The sequence below is a fragment of the Trichomycterus rosablanca genome, chromosome 16 (genome assembly GCF_030014385.1).
Source record: "Trichomycterus rosablanca isolate fTriRos1 chromosome 16, fTriRos1.hap1, whole genome shotgun sequence".
NCBI lineage: Eukaryota > Metazoa > Chordata > Actinopteri > Siluriformes > Trichomycteridae > Trichomycterus > Trichomycterus rosablanca.
The window spans coordinates 30,633,603-30,655,578 of record NC_086003.1 but is presented as its reverse complement, the minus strand read 5'-3'; the positions used below and the strand labels follow the sequence as shown (position 1 = coordinate 30,655,578).

General features: G+C 41.4%; 1 protein-coding gene and 1 pseudogene across 1 annotated transcript; both read left to right on the top strand.

Annotated features, from left to right (window-relative positions):
• Positions 1–2,648: 2,648 nt before the first annotated feature.
• On the top strand, positions 2,649–6,584 carry LOC134330467 (gastrula zinc finger protein XlCGF71.1-like). Its single transcript, XM_063011609.1, has 3 exons — positions 2,649–3,079; positions 3,220–3,328; positions 4,597–6,584. The coding sequence occupies exons 1-3, from the start codon at positions 3,059–3,061 to the stop codon at positions 5,274–5,276; spliced, it is 810 nt and encodes a 269-aa protein (XP_062867679.1). The 5' UTR covers positions 2,649–3,058; the 3' UTR covers positions 5,277–6,584.
• Positions 6,585–7,183: 599 nt separating this feature from the next.
• On the top strand, positions 7,184–14,942 carry LOC134330466 (histone-lysine N-methyltransferase PRDM9-like; annotated as a pseudogene).
• The last annotated feature ends 7,034 nt before the right edge of the window (positions 14,943–21,976 follow it).

Here is a 21,976-nt window from a genome sequence, read left to right as displayed (position 1 = left end):
AACTTCAATGAAAAGGATCAGACTTAGGAAAATCTGATATTTTGTACAAAAGAACTGACGTGATCAATTTCACAAATGTGCTTGTTATTATAGTTCCCAATACAAATAATCTAAAATGCAAGTAATTATTCAAAGATTTAACACTTTAAGTCTTTTACTCATTTTATGACAATAATAATAATAATAATACATTTTATTTATATAGCGCTTTTCAAGATACTCAAAGACGCTTTACATAAGACAAATAATCAAAACAAATACGTACATACACCATACAAATCATAGTACAAAATCAAAATAGTACATCAACATCAAGAATAATTAAGATAAAAACAAAGAGAGCAGCATAAGACAGTTCATTAAAAATTAGCTAAATTATGAGAGAGAACAACAAATATAGAACAATTTCTTAAAATTAGACAGAAACAGGACAGATTCACATGCAATCAGGAAACTGAAAACTTTACAAGTTTTAGGATCTAGGACTTCACATTTCTGTCGTGATCTAAGTATAAAAACTATTAAAAAGAATAGCAAAAATTAAAGCATTTATTTCGTGTTGTTACAAGTTAAATGCCATTTTGAATAGATGAGTTTTGAGAAGTGACTTGAATTTGGACAGGTCAGGACAATCTCGTAGGTGTTTGGGGAGAGCATTCCATAAAGATGGAGCAGCTATGGAAAAGGCCCTGTCACCCCAGGTCCGGTGCTTGGTCCTAGAGGGTATGGACAGTAGGTTAGCCTCAGAAGAGCGAAGGCTACGGGAGGGAATGTGCTGATGGAGCAGGTCGGTGAGGTAGGATGGGGCCTGATTATGGAGAGCTTTGTGAGTGAATAGAAGAATTTTGAATTGAATGCGTTGAGCAACGGGAAGCCAATGAAGTTTTTGTAGAACAGGTGTAATATGATCACGGGAGCGAGTATGAGTAAAGAGGCGAGCAGCTGAATTCTGGATATACTGAAGTTTTTTTAGGATTTTGTTAGATGTACCATAAAGGATGCTATTGCAATAATCAATTCTGGATGTAATAAAAGCATGAATCAAGGTTTCGGCGGCAGAAAAGGAGAGTGATGGACGGAGACGTGCTATGTTTTTTAGATGAAAGAAAGCAGTTTTGGTGATGTGATTTACATGGTGTTCAAAAGAGAGGTTGCTATCAAAAACTACACCAAGATTTCGGTTAGAAGACGGAGACAAAGTGTCATTATCAATGGTAATTTGAAATTTTTTTGTGGTTTTTGCCAGGGTTGTAGGACCTACGATGATCATATCAGATTTTTCACAGTTTAATTTGAGGAAATTAGCTTTCATCCATAATTTCATTTCAGTAATGCAATTTGTCAGAGTGGAGTGAAGCTCAGTATTAATGGAATTGGAGGAGATGTAAAGCTGAACATCATCAGCATAGCAGTACATATTGAAATGAAACAACGTTCCACCAGGATCAGGACCAGGGTGCAACGTAGAACACAAGTGCAAAACAAGACAGTCCACAGTGCAGATAATCAACAGTACAATAAATACAGAGACATTTCTAATCTAAAAGGTAATTAAAGAAGACTAGACTAGAGACGAGTGTAGTGATGGTCAGAATATGGTACTGAGTAAATGATAAGTGAGGTAAAAACATGTTCTGATATACAGTTAACAGTGTAGAGTTTATATAGCAGCAGAGATATATAAGAGTAAGGTGCAAAAATTCAATATATGCTGCACATGTAGACCTCAACAACCATCACACATCACACATTCACTCACTCAGTCAGTCAGTCATAGTGGTGTAAATCCCCCCGCTATTATCAGGGACAATTTAACAAAGCTCCAAATGTAATAAGAATCAGATTAGTGTTGAATTTAGCTTCATGTTTATATTTGATACTTTTGGAATTTTGCTTCCTTTGTTAGATTTTAGATTTTTATTTTAAAATTTGCTTTCAGTTTTGTTGTATAATGAAATATGAATATGGTTCTGGTTGCACTGCGACCCCCTCCAGCCAGATATTCCAGTGTGCAGGTCCCTGTTCTGACCAGTAGGCGGCAGTAATGCAACAATAGCTGCACCAACATGAACACACAGTAGAAGAAGAAGAGATGCAGCTTCTCTCTCTGCACTGCTGCTGAATGTAAACATTTATTCTATAATTTTATTATTTTATTAAATATAATGAAGTTTTACAACATTTTTATCTTTATCTTCTTTCTTCTCTGTTCGAGGATTCGAGGAGTTTGTTGTCTTTATAAGCAGAGGTAAACTTTACTGATTCTGTACTGTTCAGAATAATTTATTATTAATATTATTAAATTATTATTATTATTATTATTATATTATTTTGTTATTATTATATCATTATTATATTATTATTACTATTATATTATTATTATTATTATTAATATTAATATTGTTTTTATTATATTATTATTGTTATTGTTGTTGTTTTGTTATTATTATTATAATTATTATAATATTATTACTATTATTAATAATTCACTTTTATTTATTTTAACGATTATTTATTAATAAATATTTGTAAAATACATTTGTAAATGAACCTCAGAATTATTTTAAATGAATAATTATAAAAAAGTTAAACTGGCCATTATGAGAATAAATTGCTCAGATTTTTGTGACCACGTTAAGGGCTCATAATCTTCACGACCCCCCATGATTCCAGACTTTGTGGTGTCTTGATGCCTTCGTTACTCTCAAGAAGTACAAATTTCACAGAATGTTAGAATGTTCTATTAAGAGATGAAGGTTTCATGCTCATTTCATGCTTATATCAAGCAGCTAAAATATGTGGACATGTACTGTTACAACCAAACCACAGAATTAAACAAGGTAACAGGATGAACAAGGTAACAGGATGAACAAGGTAACTGGGTGAAGTTATAAAGAATTTAAACAGAAAAGTACTTTTGATTATTGTAGCTGAGTTATTTATAACCAGTGCACTTTATTAAATATTATCTGTTTTAATATTTTTGGCCTCCCCAGGAGGAATACAGTGATCTGAACTTCTGAGACGGTAAATCAGTTCAGGAACCTGAGGAGGAACCATGAAGCCATGTTTAAAAGTGGTGACTCTTCATCTTCCTTCAGCTGCAATCAGCACCAATCCCAACAATCTCAGGTGCATTAGAGAGTCTAACTGTGTGTGTGTGTGTGTGTGTGTGTGTGTGTGTGTGTGTGTGTGTGTGTGTGTGTGTGTGTACATCAGGAGGAAGAGGTGGAGCAGATGAGCAGCTACGTTACTGAACGTGATCTCCACAACAGTCTGAACATCATCTGTATTAAAGAGGAGGAAGATGAAGATGAAGACGAGCTCTGTAAGAGAAGCACCAACATCAGGGGCACATCTGCAGATCAGTCACCAATAATCAATAATAATTAGGGCTGTCAAACGATTAAAATTTTTAATCGCGATTAATCTCAGAATTTCATATAGTTAATCGCGATTAATCGCATTTAAAAAAATCTGTGTAAATGTTATAGAAAACAAGGATTTTTAAGTGAAATGTTACAATTAAAATGGTGAACACATTTTATGCTAAATGTACTGATGTTAAAAACTGCTGGGACAAGAGAAAACTGTAAGGGAGTTTATTCACTCACATACTAGGCAGTAATACTATCCAGCAGAGACCCTCGACTTCGTATAAATGTCAGATTGTAGGTTAGAATTTCTCCATCAGCAAACATTGTAGATCAGCGGTGCTTTAGGTGGGATAAGGTGTAGTTATTGTAACAGACTTTTCTGTGGTTGTATCGTGACAATGGTTTGATGGACGTTTCTACACGAAGTGAGTGTGTTTTGACCCTTTGGGGCTTCCATAGTTCATGAACTAACGTGCTCGACTCAGCTTTCCGGTATTCGGTACAGAAGAAGAAGTTAATTAAGTGTAATAAAGTGTTCTGCTCCCGACAACTTGTGAATATAGCGTGTATTTATTTCTTTATTAAGCAAGTACATCACTACCACGATCGGTTACATTATGTTAACAAACCGCAAATGAAAAACGGTGGCAAGTCCGACATTAAAACGTTTGTTCTACCAGTCAAGTCTCAACATGAACTAGAATTTGCGTTAACGGCACTAATTTTTTTAATCGCGTTAAATTGAGGTCGCGTTAATGCGTTATTATCGCGTTAACTTCGACAGCCCTAATAATAATCAATAATAATTACCAGTAATAAATAATCATCATCAATAATCACCAACAATCAATAACAATAATCAATCATTAATAATTACAAATAATAATCATCAATAAACGTTTCCATGCTTTCACTAGTACGTCAACTGGGTCAACTGCCTCTCTACTCTCCACTCTCTTTATAGCTTCCTACTAATAATACTGGATAATAATATTAATAATAATAATAATAATAATACCACTGTTATATAATTAACATTTTAAATTAATAATATTAATATTGTTGTTGTTATTTATGAATAATGATAATACTGAAAAATAGTAAAGCAATAATGAATAATTATGAAAAATAACTGTTAATAATTATAAATAATAATGATGATGATATTATTAATAAAATGAATTTTGTGGTTGATTTGCTTCGTTCTTTATTTCCTCAGGTGGACGGACGCGAACAGAACTCGACTCCTCGGATCTTCAGGTAGGAGAGAATCAGTACGAGTGTTTACAGTGTAGAAGAACCTTCAGCACCCAGAGCAAGCTGAGGAAACACCAGAGTGTTCACACAGGACAGAAACCGTACCAGTGTCTCCAGTGTGGGAAATGTTTTACTGACAGAGGACCACTACAGCGACACCAGCGCGTTCACACGGGCGAGAAACCGTATTACTGCTCTCAGTGCGGGAAGAGTTTCAATCAGCAGAATTCTCTTCAGCGCCACCAGCGCATTCACACGGGCGAGAAGCCCTACCACTGCTCACAGTGCCAGAGGAGCTTTAACGAGAAGGGAGCTCTTCAGAGGCATCAGCGCATTCACACCGGAGAGAAACCCTACTACTGCTCACGGTGTTTCGCTGCCCAGGATAACCTTAAAAAGCACCAGCGTGTTCACACGGGTGAGAAACCCTACCAGTGCTCGAACTGCGGCAAGAGCTTTACTGACCAGGTGAACCTGAAAAAACACCAGCGGGTTCACACCGGGGAGAAACCCTATCAGTGTTCAGAGTGTGAGAAGTGTTTCAGCCAGAAAGTAACACTGCAGAGACACCTCCAGGTCCACGCTGTAAAAAACCAAGGAGACGGCACCTCCCAACACTCCCAGTACCACCACGTTCCATAAACGTCTACTGGCTCCACATGCTGGAGTTCTGTCACTCCGAACTTTATAGATGGTCACAAAGCTTTTCTCAACAGGTTCCTCCAGGTTAGAGCCTCTGGAATGAAGAAATGCGGGTGGGGTTGGATCCACTGTGATGCCAGGTTAACGAGGTGGTTGCCTGGATGTTTGGTTTCAACAGAAAATTTCCTGCTCGTCTCTTTGTCATGATGTTAAGACCACATCAATCTGTCCCAGATCTTCAGGCCGCCTTTCTCATGGTCCCTCCTGACATCAGACGTACCTACAGTAGATGATTGCACAATATTTACTGCAGGTGGAGGGCAGACGGGTTTGCTTGGTTCGGACTTCACCCACCAGACTTCACCTCACCGACCAGACTCCAGGAGTCATACCGTAACGTTAACTACAGGCAGGTTTTAAAAGGTCATCGTGTCTTTTTACAGGTTCTCCAGCAGGTAGTCGAGATGAATATGAGCTCATCATCTCTATTGGAATGACTTCTAAAACCAGAGGTGCACAGATGCATGAACATGTTAGTCAGTGGAAGTTTGATTGGGCTGGATGGTTTGGACACCAGAGTCTGTAGCATCGACTAAAAGCAGCACAGCAGCACAGGATTACTTTAGCGCTACATCTAAACATGTTCTTCAGTCCCTGTGTATGACAAAATGTGAAAGGTACAACATTTGAAGGCTTCCAGATGTGCTACTGGTCCTGCTCTGAGACCTGGTTACTGACTGGTTTGAGTGGAAACAGACTCAGACATCAGGTGCAGACGGTCCAATAAATAAAAAATTTTTATTTAATTGTGTGCAAGAAGAACAATGAGGAACTAAGCTGAGTTTGTCCTGATCTACCAACAGCGCTTTTAGAAATGAGCTGAAAACAACTTTTAGACAACAGACATAAATCAGCAGAACACGAGGAAACAGAGCGAACACTCGTACTGAATCAAGTGCACGGATTAGGTACGAAGTGGTAATAAACATTAGGTGTAAGTCAATACAATAATGAACTGTTTTAGTCCCACCAACCTAATTAAAGTTTAAAACCAACTCTAGACAGTCCAGGCCTGAATATTTGTAAGGCAGGTTTAACATGAGCTAGTAGTTTATTTCAGTGTTTCTCAACCATGAGCTGCAGCATCAGTGAACCCAGAGAGGGACAGAAATATTATTAGACTATTGGTATATGGAAGCTCTCTTGTGATGTTATAATCATCTATTTGATACCACTTACAGCCTACAGTGGGTCTTTTAAAATGGATAAATATTTGATTCACCCACCTAAAAGGTGCAAACATTAACAGACAGAGACTATGAATGATTCTGATGCACTTGTTGATGCAGACGAGCAAGAAGGGCTGATACACGTTTGTTTGAAAACAATACTCTTTATCTTTCTTGTTGAACGTGTAAGAGTAATACCACAATCGGTGTCAAAGGGATCCGAGAAGATTTTATGAACATGGGGGGTCTAACCTTTTTACCGGTGTGGTAAAGTTTAAACACTTTTTTATATGTAATACTCCTCTTACCACCTGAATTATTATTATTATTATTATTTTATTATCATTATTCATATTATTATTAATATTATTTTTATTATTATTATTATTATTTTATTATCATTATTCATACTATTATTACTATTATTATTGTTATTATAATAATAATAATAATTATTATTATTATTAATATTATTATTAATATTATGATTATTATTATTAGTATTTTATCATTATTATTATTATCATTATTATTATCATTATTATTATTATTATTAATATTATTATTATTATTATTATTATACTGTATTATTATTATTATTAGAGCTGCTGTACTGAGTGAGCTGTACCGGTTGGTGCATGTTGGTGAGTGTAACTGTAGGTGGCGGTAATGAGACGTCGCGCTGATTCACCAGCCAGTAAAACTAAAGAACCGAATCACTGCAGCGTTTAGTGTTTGAATGAGAATAAAATGTTAATAACAAAATGTATTATGAGAATAATCGCGATAAACTTCACATTATCACCTCCATCTGACCACAGTGCTTTTCTCTCTGTTAGAGGAGTTTATTCTGTTTAAAACCAGGTACGTGTTACTGTACTACTACTGACCCTGTAGTTAGCTTTAGCATGTTAGCTTACCTGCATTAATAATTCTATTATTTCTGCTTATTTAGTCATTCAGTAACCGGTAATAATCACAGCTCATCCTGCTCATCTACATACATACAGGATAAATGTTTTTGTAAAGAGAAGCGATTTATATTCACTGATTTAGATCATAAATAATGGGACACAGATTTACATCCACAACATTCACTCCTAAATAATAAACATGCCTCTTGTTTTAAAGCCATAATACAGGTTTATGTTAAGCAGTGTTCAGGTTTGTATTAGAACAATGAAAGATGAACATTAATGTTAATGACACTTTCCTCTGGAGGAGGCTGGACTGATGGGGAGAGCGGGGTTGGTTAACTTGGTTGGTTGTGGTTGTTGGTTGGTTGTTGGTTGTTGTTGGTTGGTTGTGGTTGGATGTCCACTACACTAGGGGGAGCTGTTTAGAAATGTTGTTTAGTACCAATGTTTTATTTACAGCTTCATTACATGACATTTCTAATCACCGCTGGTTTACATAAAATAAAAGCTGAGTTACAGAGTCCTCAACACTCATCATCTCAATCAATCATCTCTCACCTGAGCTGTGTCACAGTGTCGACTGTATTAAAATAGTCTCTTATAAAGTATGGATTCATTATTACATGATTATTACAGTTCATCTTTACATTAAACTGATCACATCTAACAGCGTTTATCTCTCTTTCTCTCAAGAGGAATAAAGTGAGCTGAACTTCTCACAGACGGTAAATCAGTTCAGGAACCTGAGGAGGAACCATGAAGCCGTGTTTAAAAGTGGTGACTCTTCATCTTCCTTCAGTTGCAATCAGCACCAATCCCAACAATCTCAGGTGCATTAGAGAGTCTAACTGTGTGTGTGTGTGTGTGTGTGTGTGTGTGTGTGTGTGTGTGTGTGTGTGTGTGTGTGTGTGTGTGTGTGTGTACATCAGGAGGAAGAGGTGGAGCAGATGAGCAGCTACGTTACTGAACGGGATCTCCACAACAGTCTGAACATCATCTGTATTAAAGAGGAGGAAGATGAAGATGAAGACGAGCTCTGTAAGAGAAGCACCAACATCAGGGGCACATCTGCAGATCAGTCACCAATAATCAATAATAATCACCAGTAATCAATAATAATGCAGCAGTTTTGTGCTCGTTGTGTCTGTAGTTGCTGCATTTCTGCTCATCACCCTCATTCCTAAAATTCTGACCCATTACGCTTCATCTCCACAATAATAATAATAATAATAATAATAATAACAATGAATCGTAATATTATTTAAAACTATAAATACTAATATAATATAATTCATAAATAATAATAATGTTGTTATTAATAAGTACTACTAATATTAATATTCAAAATACTACTACTGATAAATAATAAATAAGAATGAATACCAAATAATTTATAATAGTTATAATAATAATAAAGTTGATTTGCTTGATTGTTATTTCCTGTGTGTTTTTCTGACCAGACTGTGAGGAGTGCAGATCGTTCTTCTTTAACAAGTGTGAGCTTCATGGTCCACCTCTCTTCATCCATGATACCCCCGTTCCCATGGGCAGCGCCCACCGAGCCAGACGAACCCTTCCAGCAGGTCTAGAGCTTCAGGAGTCGGTTATTCCTCACGCAGGTCTGGGGGTCTTTAATAAGGGCCCGAGCGTTCCTGTCGGTGCCCATTTTGGACCCTACCAGGGAGAGGTGGTGGGGCGAGAAGAAGCCGTGAACAGCAGCTACTCCTGGGTGGTGAGTGACGTTCTTCCTCATGCTAACCGCTTCACCTGTCCTCTCTCAGCCTGGAAAACAAACCAGGAGGATTCTGGGGACCTTTTATTCTGGGGCGGGGCGGGGTCGGGGCAGGGCGGGGCGGGGGAGCTATAGGACCTGAGTAGGGCTGCCGCGATTGGTCGACCTCGTCGATGTCAATATTTGAAGTGGATGCATCGTGTTTAAAACGATGTTTATAAACGCTCCTTTTTAATTTCTACAGCGTCTCCGTTCATATAAGCGTTCATATGATTCCCTCAGCACGACTCGCCGTGTGCAGGACCTCAGTCGTTAAGCATTAAGCTCAGTCCGTCAGAGGACGATTGTAGAGCTTTCAAATAAAAGATCAAAGTTCTCCACGACCCAAATCATCCAAAGTTTGGTGATACTTAAACCTGGTACAGAACTGAAAGCTGGTTTGTTCTCTGTGTAAAGCTTTGATGGTACCACAGCAGCACCGGCGCCGTGCTGCACGTCTATATTGTTTCATTACGCTGCTTAATCCTGGAGATCCTGGAATAGCGCATTTCTTAGCGAGTTCAGTTAGACCGCCGCGCACTTTGCTGCGTTGGGTCGTGTATTTTGCGGTTGCCGCTCAAAGCACAAAAAGCTTCTCATGTGAATGCGCCGCAACACCGTAACACTCACCACTAGGGATGTAACGATTCACCACAATACAGTTAATATCCAATTCAAACATTCCACGATTCAAATCGATTTCACATGTTGAATGAATCGATATTCACTTTAAACAGCAGAGGGCGCTGCCGCTATACACCTCGCCTGGTTGACGTCACTGGCGCTATACGCCTGGTTGCCAAATTCGGGGGTTTTCAGCCAAATTGGGCTTAATTCAAAATTGTTTGCATAGTTTGTACTTACCTCAGAAATAAAAGGGCATCATTATTTTGATAAATAAAAGATAATCACAAATACAGGATTTTATTTTCTTTTATTAAGAGAAGTAATAAAAGGAAACTTTGTCATCATTTGTCTTCAATTTCAGTTTTTAAAAAAATGGGAAAAAATCGTATCATGAACCCAGTATCGTGAATCGCATCGTATCGTGGGTAGAGTGTATCGTTACATCCCTACTCACCACTGTGTTTACATGGTTTAGAATGTGCAGTAAGTGTTGAGTGAATGTGGAGGTTAGGATCGGGGATCGTTCTGTCGTTACCGTACGGTGGACTTAATGAGACGCGGCTACATCTAACTATTTTATCTCTGCTATAAGGTGAAGCACGTTGCTGTGTGTACAGAACAGCATGAACACGAGCTGCACTCTGTTTAATATGGAGCACCTGAGAATGTGATTATATGAACATAAACCCTGTTTACATTTAGTTCTGGGTTAGATTATTATCACCTACAGTTTAGTGTTAGAATAAAAGAAGATTAAATCAGATTCTGAATTACATTGTTTGAAGGAAAATGAATCGTTAGATTAATCGACTAATAGATAAATTAGCCTGTAAATTGATAGATAGTCGTTAGTGGCGGCCCTGGACCTGAGTGAAAGCGCTGTGCTAAGCTAAAGCTGTAACGACGTTATTTGCAGATCCACAAGCGCGGCGGATCTGAGGAATACATCGATGCTAGCAGGGAGAGTCATGCTAACTGGATGAGGTGAGGAACGCTATGCTAACGTCTGATTGGATAATCGTTCTGCTAATAATTATTCACCCCCCCCCCCCAGGTACGTGAACTGTGCTCGTAACGATGAGGAGCAGAACCTGGTGGCGTTTCAGTACCGAGGAGGAATTTTCTACCGCTGCTGTCGAGCCATCGAACCAGGACACGAGCTTCTGGTGTGGTACGACGAGGAGTACGTCAGAGATCTGGGAGAAACCTTCGACTTCCTGTGGAACAGGAAGTGTTCTGCTGATGGTAACGTCCAGAACTGTTGATTAACTTTCTGTGTTTGAGTGGATGTTCCATCAGATCAGCTGAAGGTTCTCGTGAACTTAAGAGGAACTAAAGGGTCACTCATCAGGAACTGAGAACAAACACAGTTTGAGTAGTCGAGGGTTAAGGGCCTTGCTCAGGGGCCCAACAGTGGCAGCTTGGCGGTGATGTGGCTTTAAAGTACACTGTATGGCCAAAAGTATGTGGACGCCTGACCATGTTTGTTAAAAAACAAACTGTATTAGAACAGAGCCCCCCCTGTGTGATCTTAAGCTAGAACAAGACTGTGGGAATTTGTGCCCATTCAATCAAAAGCTGACAGTATCTGTGTGGCTGGGCGCTGATCGATCAGTCGGTGTTCCAGTTCATCCCAGAGCTGCTGAGTGGGGCTGAGCTCAGGGCTCTGTGCAGGACGCTGTTACAGGTGTAGCCTAGTGGTTTAGGTACTGGATTAGTAATCGAAAGGTCGCTGGTTCAAGCCCCACCACTCATGTTGCCACTGTTGGGTCCCTGAGCAAGGCCCTTAACCCTCAATTGTTCATTGTGTTCCGCTCACTGTGTAAGTCGCTTTGGATAAAAGCATCTGCTAAATGCTGAAAATGTAAATGTAATCGAAAGTAGGGCTGTCGCGCTAACCGCAATTTTGAAATATCGCGGTATAGACCAGCTAACCGCAGGGCATGCCAAGCAACCGCATCACCGCGATATTCACGTTTTTTTTTTTTTTGTTTTTTTTGCAGGGTCCATCTTGTTTTATACGCTTACATTCGGGCGTAATAAATGTTAAATAAATTCATATTGAAAATGAGCTAAGAGCGACATTTTCCCGCAACCTGTTCTCATGCGTTGCTGCTGAGCGTCAGGCTTTGTGTTTTAAAATGTAAACAATGGCAACAGGAATTATAGGCAAGTTTATTAATGATTAAATTGAGTTCACACTCAATAAATACTTGTAATTTAGACAATATTTAAACAGCCTCGGTGTACTAAAACACTTAATGATGGTTAATATGGCATTGCAGCCTGCAAATATTCTCTTGCTGGAATGATTTAAATGTATTTTTTCGTTGAATAAAAATGTATTGAAACGAATAATAACTTAAAATGTAGTATATATATATTGTTATGTTAATTATAGCTACTAAATAGATGGTTAATAGTGGCGTGATAACCAGGCTAGATTTGCTCTGCTGTGTAAAGTCGCATGCAGGATCAGTACACGTGTGAATTAGTGTAACATCGGTAACGTCGGGAACATCACTCCCTCACTCAGATCCTCTCTAAACCACAGCAGGTGAACATGTTGGTTCTTCTAGCGCGCATGATAATGCAGGTTTAAACTCTTACAGACTTTATTCTATTATTTTTTTTTACCATATTTTGATTAGATGTGCATTTAAAATATTTAGCCTAAACACTTTTTTTTCGTTTCACAGTGTATATCTAGCCTAGGCTAGAAGCTAAATTTAAACCTTTTTTAATAGAGAAAAGACGCGCATCCCTGCTCTGTTCTGTATTTAACATTAAACACGCATTTCATTGGTCTTAAAGCCGCCTCATCTTCGTCATTATAAAGCAATAATATACCGAATCATAGCCTAACAATAAAGCTTGTTTATATAGCTCTAAAATCCAGATCAATTAAGTAATTTTCAAAAACAAAAAAAATGGCGATATTACCGCATACCGCGATATTGAGACAGGCTGAATATCGCAAGGGGAAATTCTTTCACCGCGACAGCCCTAATCGAAAGGTCGCTGGTTCAAGCCCCACCACTGCCATGTTGCCACTGTTGGGCCCTTAAGCAAGGCCCTTAACCCACAATTGCTTAAACTGTATGCTGTCACAGTACTGTAAGTCACTTTGGATAAAAGCGTCCGCTAAATGCCGTAAATGTAAATTTTGTTGCATTTTAATAAATGTTAATAATTATTATATTTAATATCAATTATTATAATGAATTTAATTGTTTATATTTATTCTCAGAAGCACCGAGCGTCCAGGTTCGAGCCTCCTCCTGCTGCTTGTGTCCGTTTTCCTTCACGTCACAGGTTTACCTCTACAGACACGTGAAGCGCCGCCACTACGAGGAATACGTGCGACTGCTGAACTCCGGAGAGGTGAAATACGAGGATCTGGCGCCCGCCGGACTGTCCGCTACTCTAACACTGACTGGGTCTCTGGCGTGCTCGGACTGCGGGAGGGTCTTTACCCAGCAGAGTCACCTGCGACGGCACCAGCGCATTCACACCGGAGCCAGGCCGCATCAGTGCTCGCACTGCGGAAAGACTTTCGGCGACCTGGGTACGCTCAAGCTGCACCGGCGCATTCACACCGGAGAGAAGCCGTACGAGTGCTCACGGTGCGGCAAGATATTTACCCAGCAGAGTCACCTGACCTTACACCAGCGCATTCACACCGGCGAGAAGCCGTATCCGTGTTCGCAGTGCGACAAGATCTTCACCAACCAAAGCCACCTCCAGCGCCACCAGCACACTCACACCGGAGAGAAGCCGTACCTCTGCGTGGAGTGTGGCAAGAGTTTTACCCAGCAGAGCGCTCTCCGACGACACCAGCGCATTCACACCGGAGAAAAACCCTACCACTGCCCACACTGCGCCAAGACGTTCCGAGACCAGGGTACTCTCAAAAGGCACCAGCGCGTTCACACGGGAGAGAAGCCGTACCAGTGCCCGCAGTGCCTAAAGAGTTTCAGCAACCAGTCAACTCTGAAAACACACCAGCGCATTCACACCGGGGAGAAGCCGTACCAGTGTGGGGAGTGTGGGAAGATCTTCGCTCAGCTGAGTAACCTGATCCTGCACCAGCGGGGTCACACCGGGGAAAAGCCCTTCTACTGCTCAGAGTGTGGGAAGACCTTCATCGACCAGAGCAACCTCCAGCGTCACCAGCGCATTCACACCGGAGAAAAGCCCTTCCCGTGTTCAGAGTGCGGACGGAGCTTCAGATGCCGAAGCACCTTCAATACACACCAGCGCGTTCACACCAGAGAGAAAGCGTATTAGTGCTCGCAGTGCATCATGGAATTTAGCAAAAAGAGCCACCTTCACATCCACCAGCGCATTCACACCGGGGAGAAGCTGTACCGCTGCTCACCGACTGGAGTAACCTTCAGCTCCATCAGAGGGGTCACGCCGGAGTGTGGGCGGAGCTTCACTGATTCAGCTACGCTCCAGACTCACCAGAGCGCCAGCGTGGAGGACCAGCATTAGCATCCAGAGACGAGGGAACCAATTAATGGTGGAAGTGAACCCTCATGTTCCTCATACAGCTCCAGTTCACCATCACAGACCCATCAGAAGATGAAAGACGTGAGGAACATGTGAGGAACACATGAGGAACATATGAGGAACATGTGAGGAACACATGAGGAACATATGAGGAACATGTGAGGAACACATGAGGAACACAAAGATCATGTGAGGAACACATGAGGAACACATGAGGAACATGTATGGAACACATAAGGAACACATGAGGAACATGTAAGGAACACATGAGGAACATGTGAGGAACATGTAAGGAACACATGAGGAACACAAAGATCATATAAGGAACACATGAGGAACATGTGAGGAACACAAAGATCATATAAGGAACACATGAGGAACATGTGAGGAACACAAAGATCATATAAGGAACACATGAGAAACGTGAGGAACACGTAAGGAACACAAAGATCATATAAGGAACACATGAGGAACATGTATGAAACACATGAGGAACATGTGAGGAACATGTAAGGAACACATGAGGAACATGTATGGGTTAGGGTTAGGAACTCATGAGGAACACATAAAGCTCTAACTGTAAAAATAAAACGTCATTTGCATTAAATTTGTTTCATTTGTGTTGTCATTTATTTACGTTTTATTCTGTAATCATGAAGAAGGGGCGGCACGGTGGCTCGGTGGGCAGCACTGTCGCCTCACAGCAAGAAGGTCCTGGGTTCGATTCCCAGCTGGAGCGTGTCTGTGTGGGTTTCCTCCCACAGTACAAAGACATGCAGTCAGGTTAACTGGTACCTAGGGCAGGTAAATTGCCCCTGTGTGCGTGTGTGTGTGTGTGTGATGGACAGGTGACCTGTCCAGGGAGTTTCCTACCTTTTGCCCAGTACATTGCCCCCACTGCGACCCTGACCAGGATAAAGCGAGTGTTAAAACTTACACTGAATGAATAACCACTGTTCCACATGAGCTTTAGGACCAGGCTGCAGAAGTGATGTTCCTACAGCTGTGGTTAATGATAGTGAGTAATGAAGTTGCTCCTCACGTCAGGAGAAGCTCGGGGTGGAGCCGCTGATAGCAGAAGGGGTTTGAATAGTTTATGAGGACACTGTGACCGCTCACGTTAGAGCTGATTCAGACACATCAACCTTGAAGGAGACCACTGATCCCACGCAGGGTTTGATACTGGGACGTTTTCAGCTGCTGTAGTTTTTATTAACGTCTCTAATTTATGCAAGTACAGACATTTACTTCTATACCCGGAACATTAACAACAAAGTCTTACTGATCATAAATAATGATTTAGAAACAATAGGATAAAAATTATTCAGAAAATGAATTGAAAGGTATAAATTTAAAATTAAATTAAAAAATCAAAACAATAAAACATGCACATTTGCACCTGCTTTCATTCTAACAGACGTGCTGATTGGTTAAAGATCTCAGGAACAAAATGATGAAACACTTGAAGGATGAATCTTCAAAACTCATGAACTCAAATCTCAGCTGTGCTATCGGCCGGCCTGCAGAGCAATAACTGCACATTACTGACCGAGACCCTGTAATGGAATGGTGTGATTTTGGATGCATCGAGTCCATCGATTCCAGGAAAACTGGACCCACCGTGACCCTGACCAGGATGAAGCGGTGGTTAAATAAAAAGGTTTACAGGGTTCCATTTGTGAGTTTGTAGTTTAAGCAGCATGTTTAGCTTTTAATCCTTTTATTTATGTATCTACGCTCACAGTACGTTTGGTATTTGAGGTGAGCCGCTGTTATTAAAACTGGTCTCATTAATATCGCTGCTAGTGTTCAGTACGCTACCTAGCGCTGAACCGTCGTGCTACATTAGCTCAGCGTTGGTGCTCTGTGTGTTCTGCTGATTCAGTAGAACGTGGTGTTTGGTTTCACACAGAGAGAGTGAGAGAAGAATTAGGAAACGACCTCCAGAGGAAACCTGTAACCGGATCCTGAGCCGGGCGGGGTCAAAGGGTTTAAGGGCAGGTTACACCCGGAGTTCCCTCAGGATGATCCACTCAGGCTGGACGTTCCTTTATCACGTCTTCATGTTCCCAATGATTCTGAATGTTTTAGTTTGAGGTTTGGTGTGTGTTGGGGTGGGGGCGGGGGGCGGGGGGGGGGGGGGGGGGGTCAGTGGTCTGTATTTCAGGAGTCGTTACACAGTGATGAGTGTTTAAATCACCTCACATGTAATTAAAGACTGAATGTATGACATGCAGAAACCTACAGAAATTACAATTATGTGCTGGTGAGCACGATCGGCAGTGCAGACGGTGCAGCAGACAAAATCAGCCGCTAGTCTGCTGGGTGGGAAAAGACGGGACTAAAACGTGGGCGGGTTGGATGCTATGTAAGGACCCTGGTTAGTGAGGCACATTCCATCACAAAAAGAACATCACACCCCCTCTGAAGGTAACTCACCCACCCAGGGTTCTGTCGCCTGCATAGAAGGTCAACTGTGCCCCTGTACCCCGTCTGCCAGCCAAAGATGGCATGGAACATGGGCATGATTCTGTAGGGCAGGTCAGTCTGTTACACATAAATAATTAGTTCAGCATATTAAAGAGTGGAAGGATTTTAAACGACATGATGGATGAATGAATGAATGAGTAAATAAAGAACAGCCTGTGTGAGTCAGGAAAATAAAAGTTGTGAACTGTATGAAGTTTGGGACGCTGCACTGATGTTCTGAGGTAAACTGGAACTGCAGCCTCAGGCTGATGGTGATGTAAAGCTTGCTTGACTGTAAACATTCTTAATTCATAAAAGTTGTTCTCGATGTTTAAGTCCATGTTCAGATCGTTTCATTTTCCTGTTTTATCCTGGTCAGGGTCACAGTGGGTCACAGCAGGTCTGGTTTTACCAGAAAACACTGGTCGGAAGGAAGGAGTACGCCAATCCACCCCCCTCCCCCAGACACAGAGATTTGAACCCAGATCATCGTGGTGGGTTTGTGTAACAGAGCTGCACTATTAATGATTCTGATATATTCGTGTGTTCAGGGAGATTTTGGAGAGCTCAGACGTCTGATCTTCTGTGGAAGGTTCTCTCCGTCCTCCTCCTCATCCTGAACCCTCACCCCCCCCCCCACCCCCCCCCCCCGGTTCGTTTATCTCACCCACATCTCCTCTTTTGTTCGGTGCCCTGAGTGACTTGTTCTGGAGGAAACCGATGTTTGCAGAAGCTCCGTCACCAGGAAGCTCCAGACGGGTGGCAGGAAGTGACTTGGCATTGTGTGCTGAGCTGGAGGAACTTCTGACGGTCCTGCTGGTTCTTACTGACTGAATCTGATCCTGATTCACTCAGCAGCAGGTCACGGTGCCACGCTGGTGCCAATCACAGCCGCCCTGCTACAGGAAACAGGAAGCTGGGTGAACAAACTAAATGTCCGTTTCTTCCACTGCATCACACGTTCAAGGTCTTTAAGGAGAGTCCTGCTGACTCACGGTGGGCTTCCCAATGATAGCCACAGAATATTATACACTATATGCACAAAAGTGTTGGGACACCCCTTTTATTTATTTATTTTTTTCTATTTTATTTCTGCATTTTCTCCCAGTTTATCGTGGTCAGTTTGTCTCCCTCTGCTGGTGGATCCCTGATTGTAGGTGAGGTGGGTACGTTGCTGCTCACGCATCCTCCGACCCGCCTGCAGCCCTTAGCGGAACCCTTTTCCACCCATGCATTCTGAACAGGCACCTCTATCTGCTAATCAGGGTCCTTACACAGCGTTTGAAGACCCCGCCCACATAGTCCGATCATCTCGCCCTAGAGCACTGGGTCTGCTGCAGGCACTGCCGATTATGCCCGCTAGATGGCGCCCAGCCGACCGGTGGCAACACTGAGTTTTGATCCGAGGAGTTTAGAATCTCACCTGACCGCCACTCCTTTTCATTTTTAAGTTCATATGTTTCAGCCACTAATTCCAAAGCCTCCAAATTTTTGGCAACAGTTTAGGGAAGGCCCTGTCCTGTTCCAGCATGAGTTCTATAAAGATATGAGGAAAAGCTTCCTGCACAGAGTCCTGAGCTCAGCCCCACTCAACAGGTCTGGGATGAACCGGAACACTGACTGACTGATCAGCGCCAGTCATACAAAATCTGTTGCTGACCTAGGTGACCTTTTGGTGACCTAATGGGCACAAATTCCCACACACAGACACACTTCAAAGTCTCGTGAGAAGCTTCTCAGAAGAGCCGCTGTTGTTCTTGCTGAAAAGATCACACAGAGGGTCGGTCTGTTTTAATACTGTTTGGTTTTGAAACGGGGCGTCCGACAAGCTCCTGGTCAGGCGTCCAAATACTTTTGGCCTCATACTGTACCTAAACTATGTACTGTGTGGACTGAGGAGAGAACTGGAGAACCATGGTCTCTGACGTGGAGGTGCTGAGAAACATTCCAGTGTTTGTAAAAGGTCGTATAACTCACGTCCTTCACCTCACCTTGAACAGCGTCTGATCTTTCGGCGTCCCCCCCACCCCCCGTCCTCACCACCCACCCCCCGTCCTCACTGTCTCTCCCAGTAATCTGATGTAGTCTGTGATGTGCAGTGTGAGCACTTCTGCACCGCGTCCTGGAATCAGCGATTTTTAATCAGATCAAACAGAAGCTGAGAGTTAATCAAACATCAAAGTGCTGAGAGTTCAATCAAACAACCAGAATTCAGTAATAATCATTCATTAGTAATAATTCAGTAATAATCATTCAGTAATAATCATTCAGTAATAATCATTCATTAGTAATAATTCAGTAATAATCATTCAGTAATAATCATTCAGTAATAATCATTCATTAGTAATAATTCAGTAATAATTCAGTAATAATCATTCATTAGTAATAATTCAGTAATAATTATTCAGTAATAATCATTCATTAGTAATAATTCAGTAATAATCATTCATTTAATGTAAAATGTAAAATTCATTTAAGCACCCTGATTTTAGAACAGCATGTCCAACCAGCTCCTGCTCAGGTGTCCACATACTTTTGGTCATGTAGTCTGTTATACATTAACCCCACTGTGGAGCGGGGTGGGATAAGTATTTGCCCACACACACACACACACACTAATAACAAAATCAGATACACACACGTGTGTGTGTGTGTGTGTGTGTGTGTGTGTTGAGTGTTACAGGAGCTGCTAATGACTTTAACACACTTACTGCCATCATGGCTCAATAATTACCCTGAGTGTGTGTGTGTGTGTGTGTGTGTGTGTGGTTTCTTTACTACACACAATGTCAAACAAAACATTTTACACAGTCAGTGGAGGATTTGAACCCAGGTCCCTGGGAGCTGTGCAACACTGTCACTAACCTGCCACCACACTGTCTCAATAGCAGCAGGTGGTGTAGGTGCTGCACAGCTCCAGGGTGCTATGAACTATATAGGAAGGGTTCCTGCTTTTATACTACCTCCCAAAACATGCAGAAGGTGGATTGGCTGATTCTCATGGTGGCATTGAATCCACCTCAGCCTTGATCAGGATGAAGCGGTTTGGGTGCTTCGGGAAGGGGGGGGGGGGGGGGGGGATTACCCAACAACCAAACTGTCCTCTGCACTCATCACCCAGCAGTCTGGAATTACACTGTATGGTCAAAAGTATGTGGACACCTGAGCATGACCTTCATGTTCTCCTCTCTACTGGAAAGTCATTTTACAAGATTTGGGTTTGTTCTGGGGTCCTGCTCTGATCTTCCAAATCATCAGGGGCACAGACATGCTGGAACAGAAAAAGGACCTTCCCCAAACCATTGATTTTATACCGCTGTTAGCACTGGGCGTGGCTGAAACTCAGCAGGAGGAACTAGAGTCAGTTTTAGTTTCTGCTCCAGTGAATCATGGAGATGTTCTGAGCTACATGAAAATAAACCAGTTTATTTTCTCCTGCTGCTGTTTGACCTGATTGTTTCTGACAGTGTCCACATACTTTTGTCCTACAGTGTATCTGAGACGCTGCGAGCGCTCCGGCGGTTTGTTTGATCAACAGAAACACCGGAAGGTTTTCCTGGAGCCTCTGAAGTTTCACCACTGATCTATCTGAAACAGGATCCCTGTAAAAAACCCTTAAAGCTCCAGTGTTCCACGTTCCTCAGGAACAGTCCATCCAGAACCAGAGCGCTGATCAAATCTGTACAACAATAATAAATTAAAATATAAACTTTTTAATGGTGGGATGAATGTAAACAAATAAGCTGCTCTGACTGAAGAAAACACCACGTTTATAGTAGGGCTGTCGAAGTTAACGCGATGTTAACGCGATCTCAATTTAACGCGATTTAAAAAAATAGTGCCGTTAACGCAAATTCTGTTTGGCCCTGCGAGTCATCCGTAGTTCATGTTGAGGCTTGCCACCGTTTTTCATTTGCGGTTTGTTAACATAATGTAGCCGAGCGTGTAGTGATGCACTCGCTTAATAAAGAAATAAATACACGCTATATTCACAAGTTGTCGGGAGCATTTAACACTTTTATTAGCTTCTTCTGTTACGGTACCGGACAGCTAGAGTCATCGCGTTAGCCAAGCATGCTAGTCCATGAACTATGGAAGCCCCAAAGGGTCAAAACACACTCACTTTGTGTAGAAACGTCCATCAAATGTCACGATACAACCACAGAAAAGTCTGTTACAATAACTACACCTTATCCCACCTAAAGCACCGCTGATCTACAATGTTTGGAGAAATTCTAACCTACAATCTGACATATATACGAAGTCGAGGGTCTGTGCTGGATAGTATTACTGCCTAGTATGTGAGTGAATAAAACTCCCTTACAGTTTTCTCTTGTCCCAGCAGTTTTTAACATCAGTACATTTAGCATAAAATGTGTTCACCATTTTAATTGTAACATTTCACTTAAAAATCCTTTTCTTCTTTTTTTTTTTTAAATGCGATTAATCGCGATTAACTATATGAAATTCTGAGATTAATTGCGATTAAAAAAATTTATCGTTTGACAGCCCTAGTTTATAGAAATGTTTATTGTATGATCAGAAAATCTAACAAAGGAAGCTGAGACTGTGGAGGGTTTAGTTCTGGTTTAGTTCTAGTTTAGTTCTGGTTTAGTTCTAGTTTAGTTCTGGTTTAGTTCTGGTTTAGTTTTGGTTTAGTTCTGGTTTAGTTCAGGTTTAGTTCTGCTTTAGTTCTGGTTTAGTTCTGGTTTAGTTCTGGTTTAGTTCTGGTTTTGATTCTGGTTCTGGTCGGTCGGTGTGTTTTGTGTATTTGTGCAGACTCATCACTCACTCAGAGAGAGAGAGGAAGCCTGACCTCCCGAATTATTAACCCAGGAGGTCAAAGGTCACAGCAGCAGGTCAGAAGAAAAGCTGATGGAGACGAGCAGGTTTCAGCAGTGAAAGGACAGAGAGAGAAGAAATGACACGGATGAGGAAACGGTGTGTGTGTGTGTGTGTGTTTGTGTGTGTGTGTGTGTGTGTGTGTGATGGAACAGTGATGTGTGTGTGTGTGTGTGTGTGTGTGTGTGTGTGTGTGTGTGTGTGAGATCCAGTCACACCTTATTGTTACCTAGTAGGTGTACATTTGTCTGGATGGTCAGGTGTAGTTCAAAAACCCCCAAAAACTCTTCAGCCATACATAAGAACAGTTTTCACTGTCCACAGTCCAGT

What these genes read in the sequence shown, in the direction of transcription:
- LOC134330467 (XM_063011609.1), top strand. Translation starts at nt 3,059, where the DNA reads ATGAAGCCATGTTTAAAAGTG. An exon ending in TGAAGCCATGTTTAAAAGTG is followed by an intron (nt 3,080 to 3,219) that starts GTGACTCTTCAT and finishes TGTGTACATCAG; the next exon opens with GAGGAAGAGGTGGAGCAGAT. An exon ending in TGAAGATGAAGACGAGCTCT is followed by an intron (nt 3,329 to 4,596) that starts GTAAGAGAAGCA and finishes TTATTTCCTCAG; the next exon opens with GTGGACGGACGCGAACAGAA.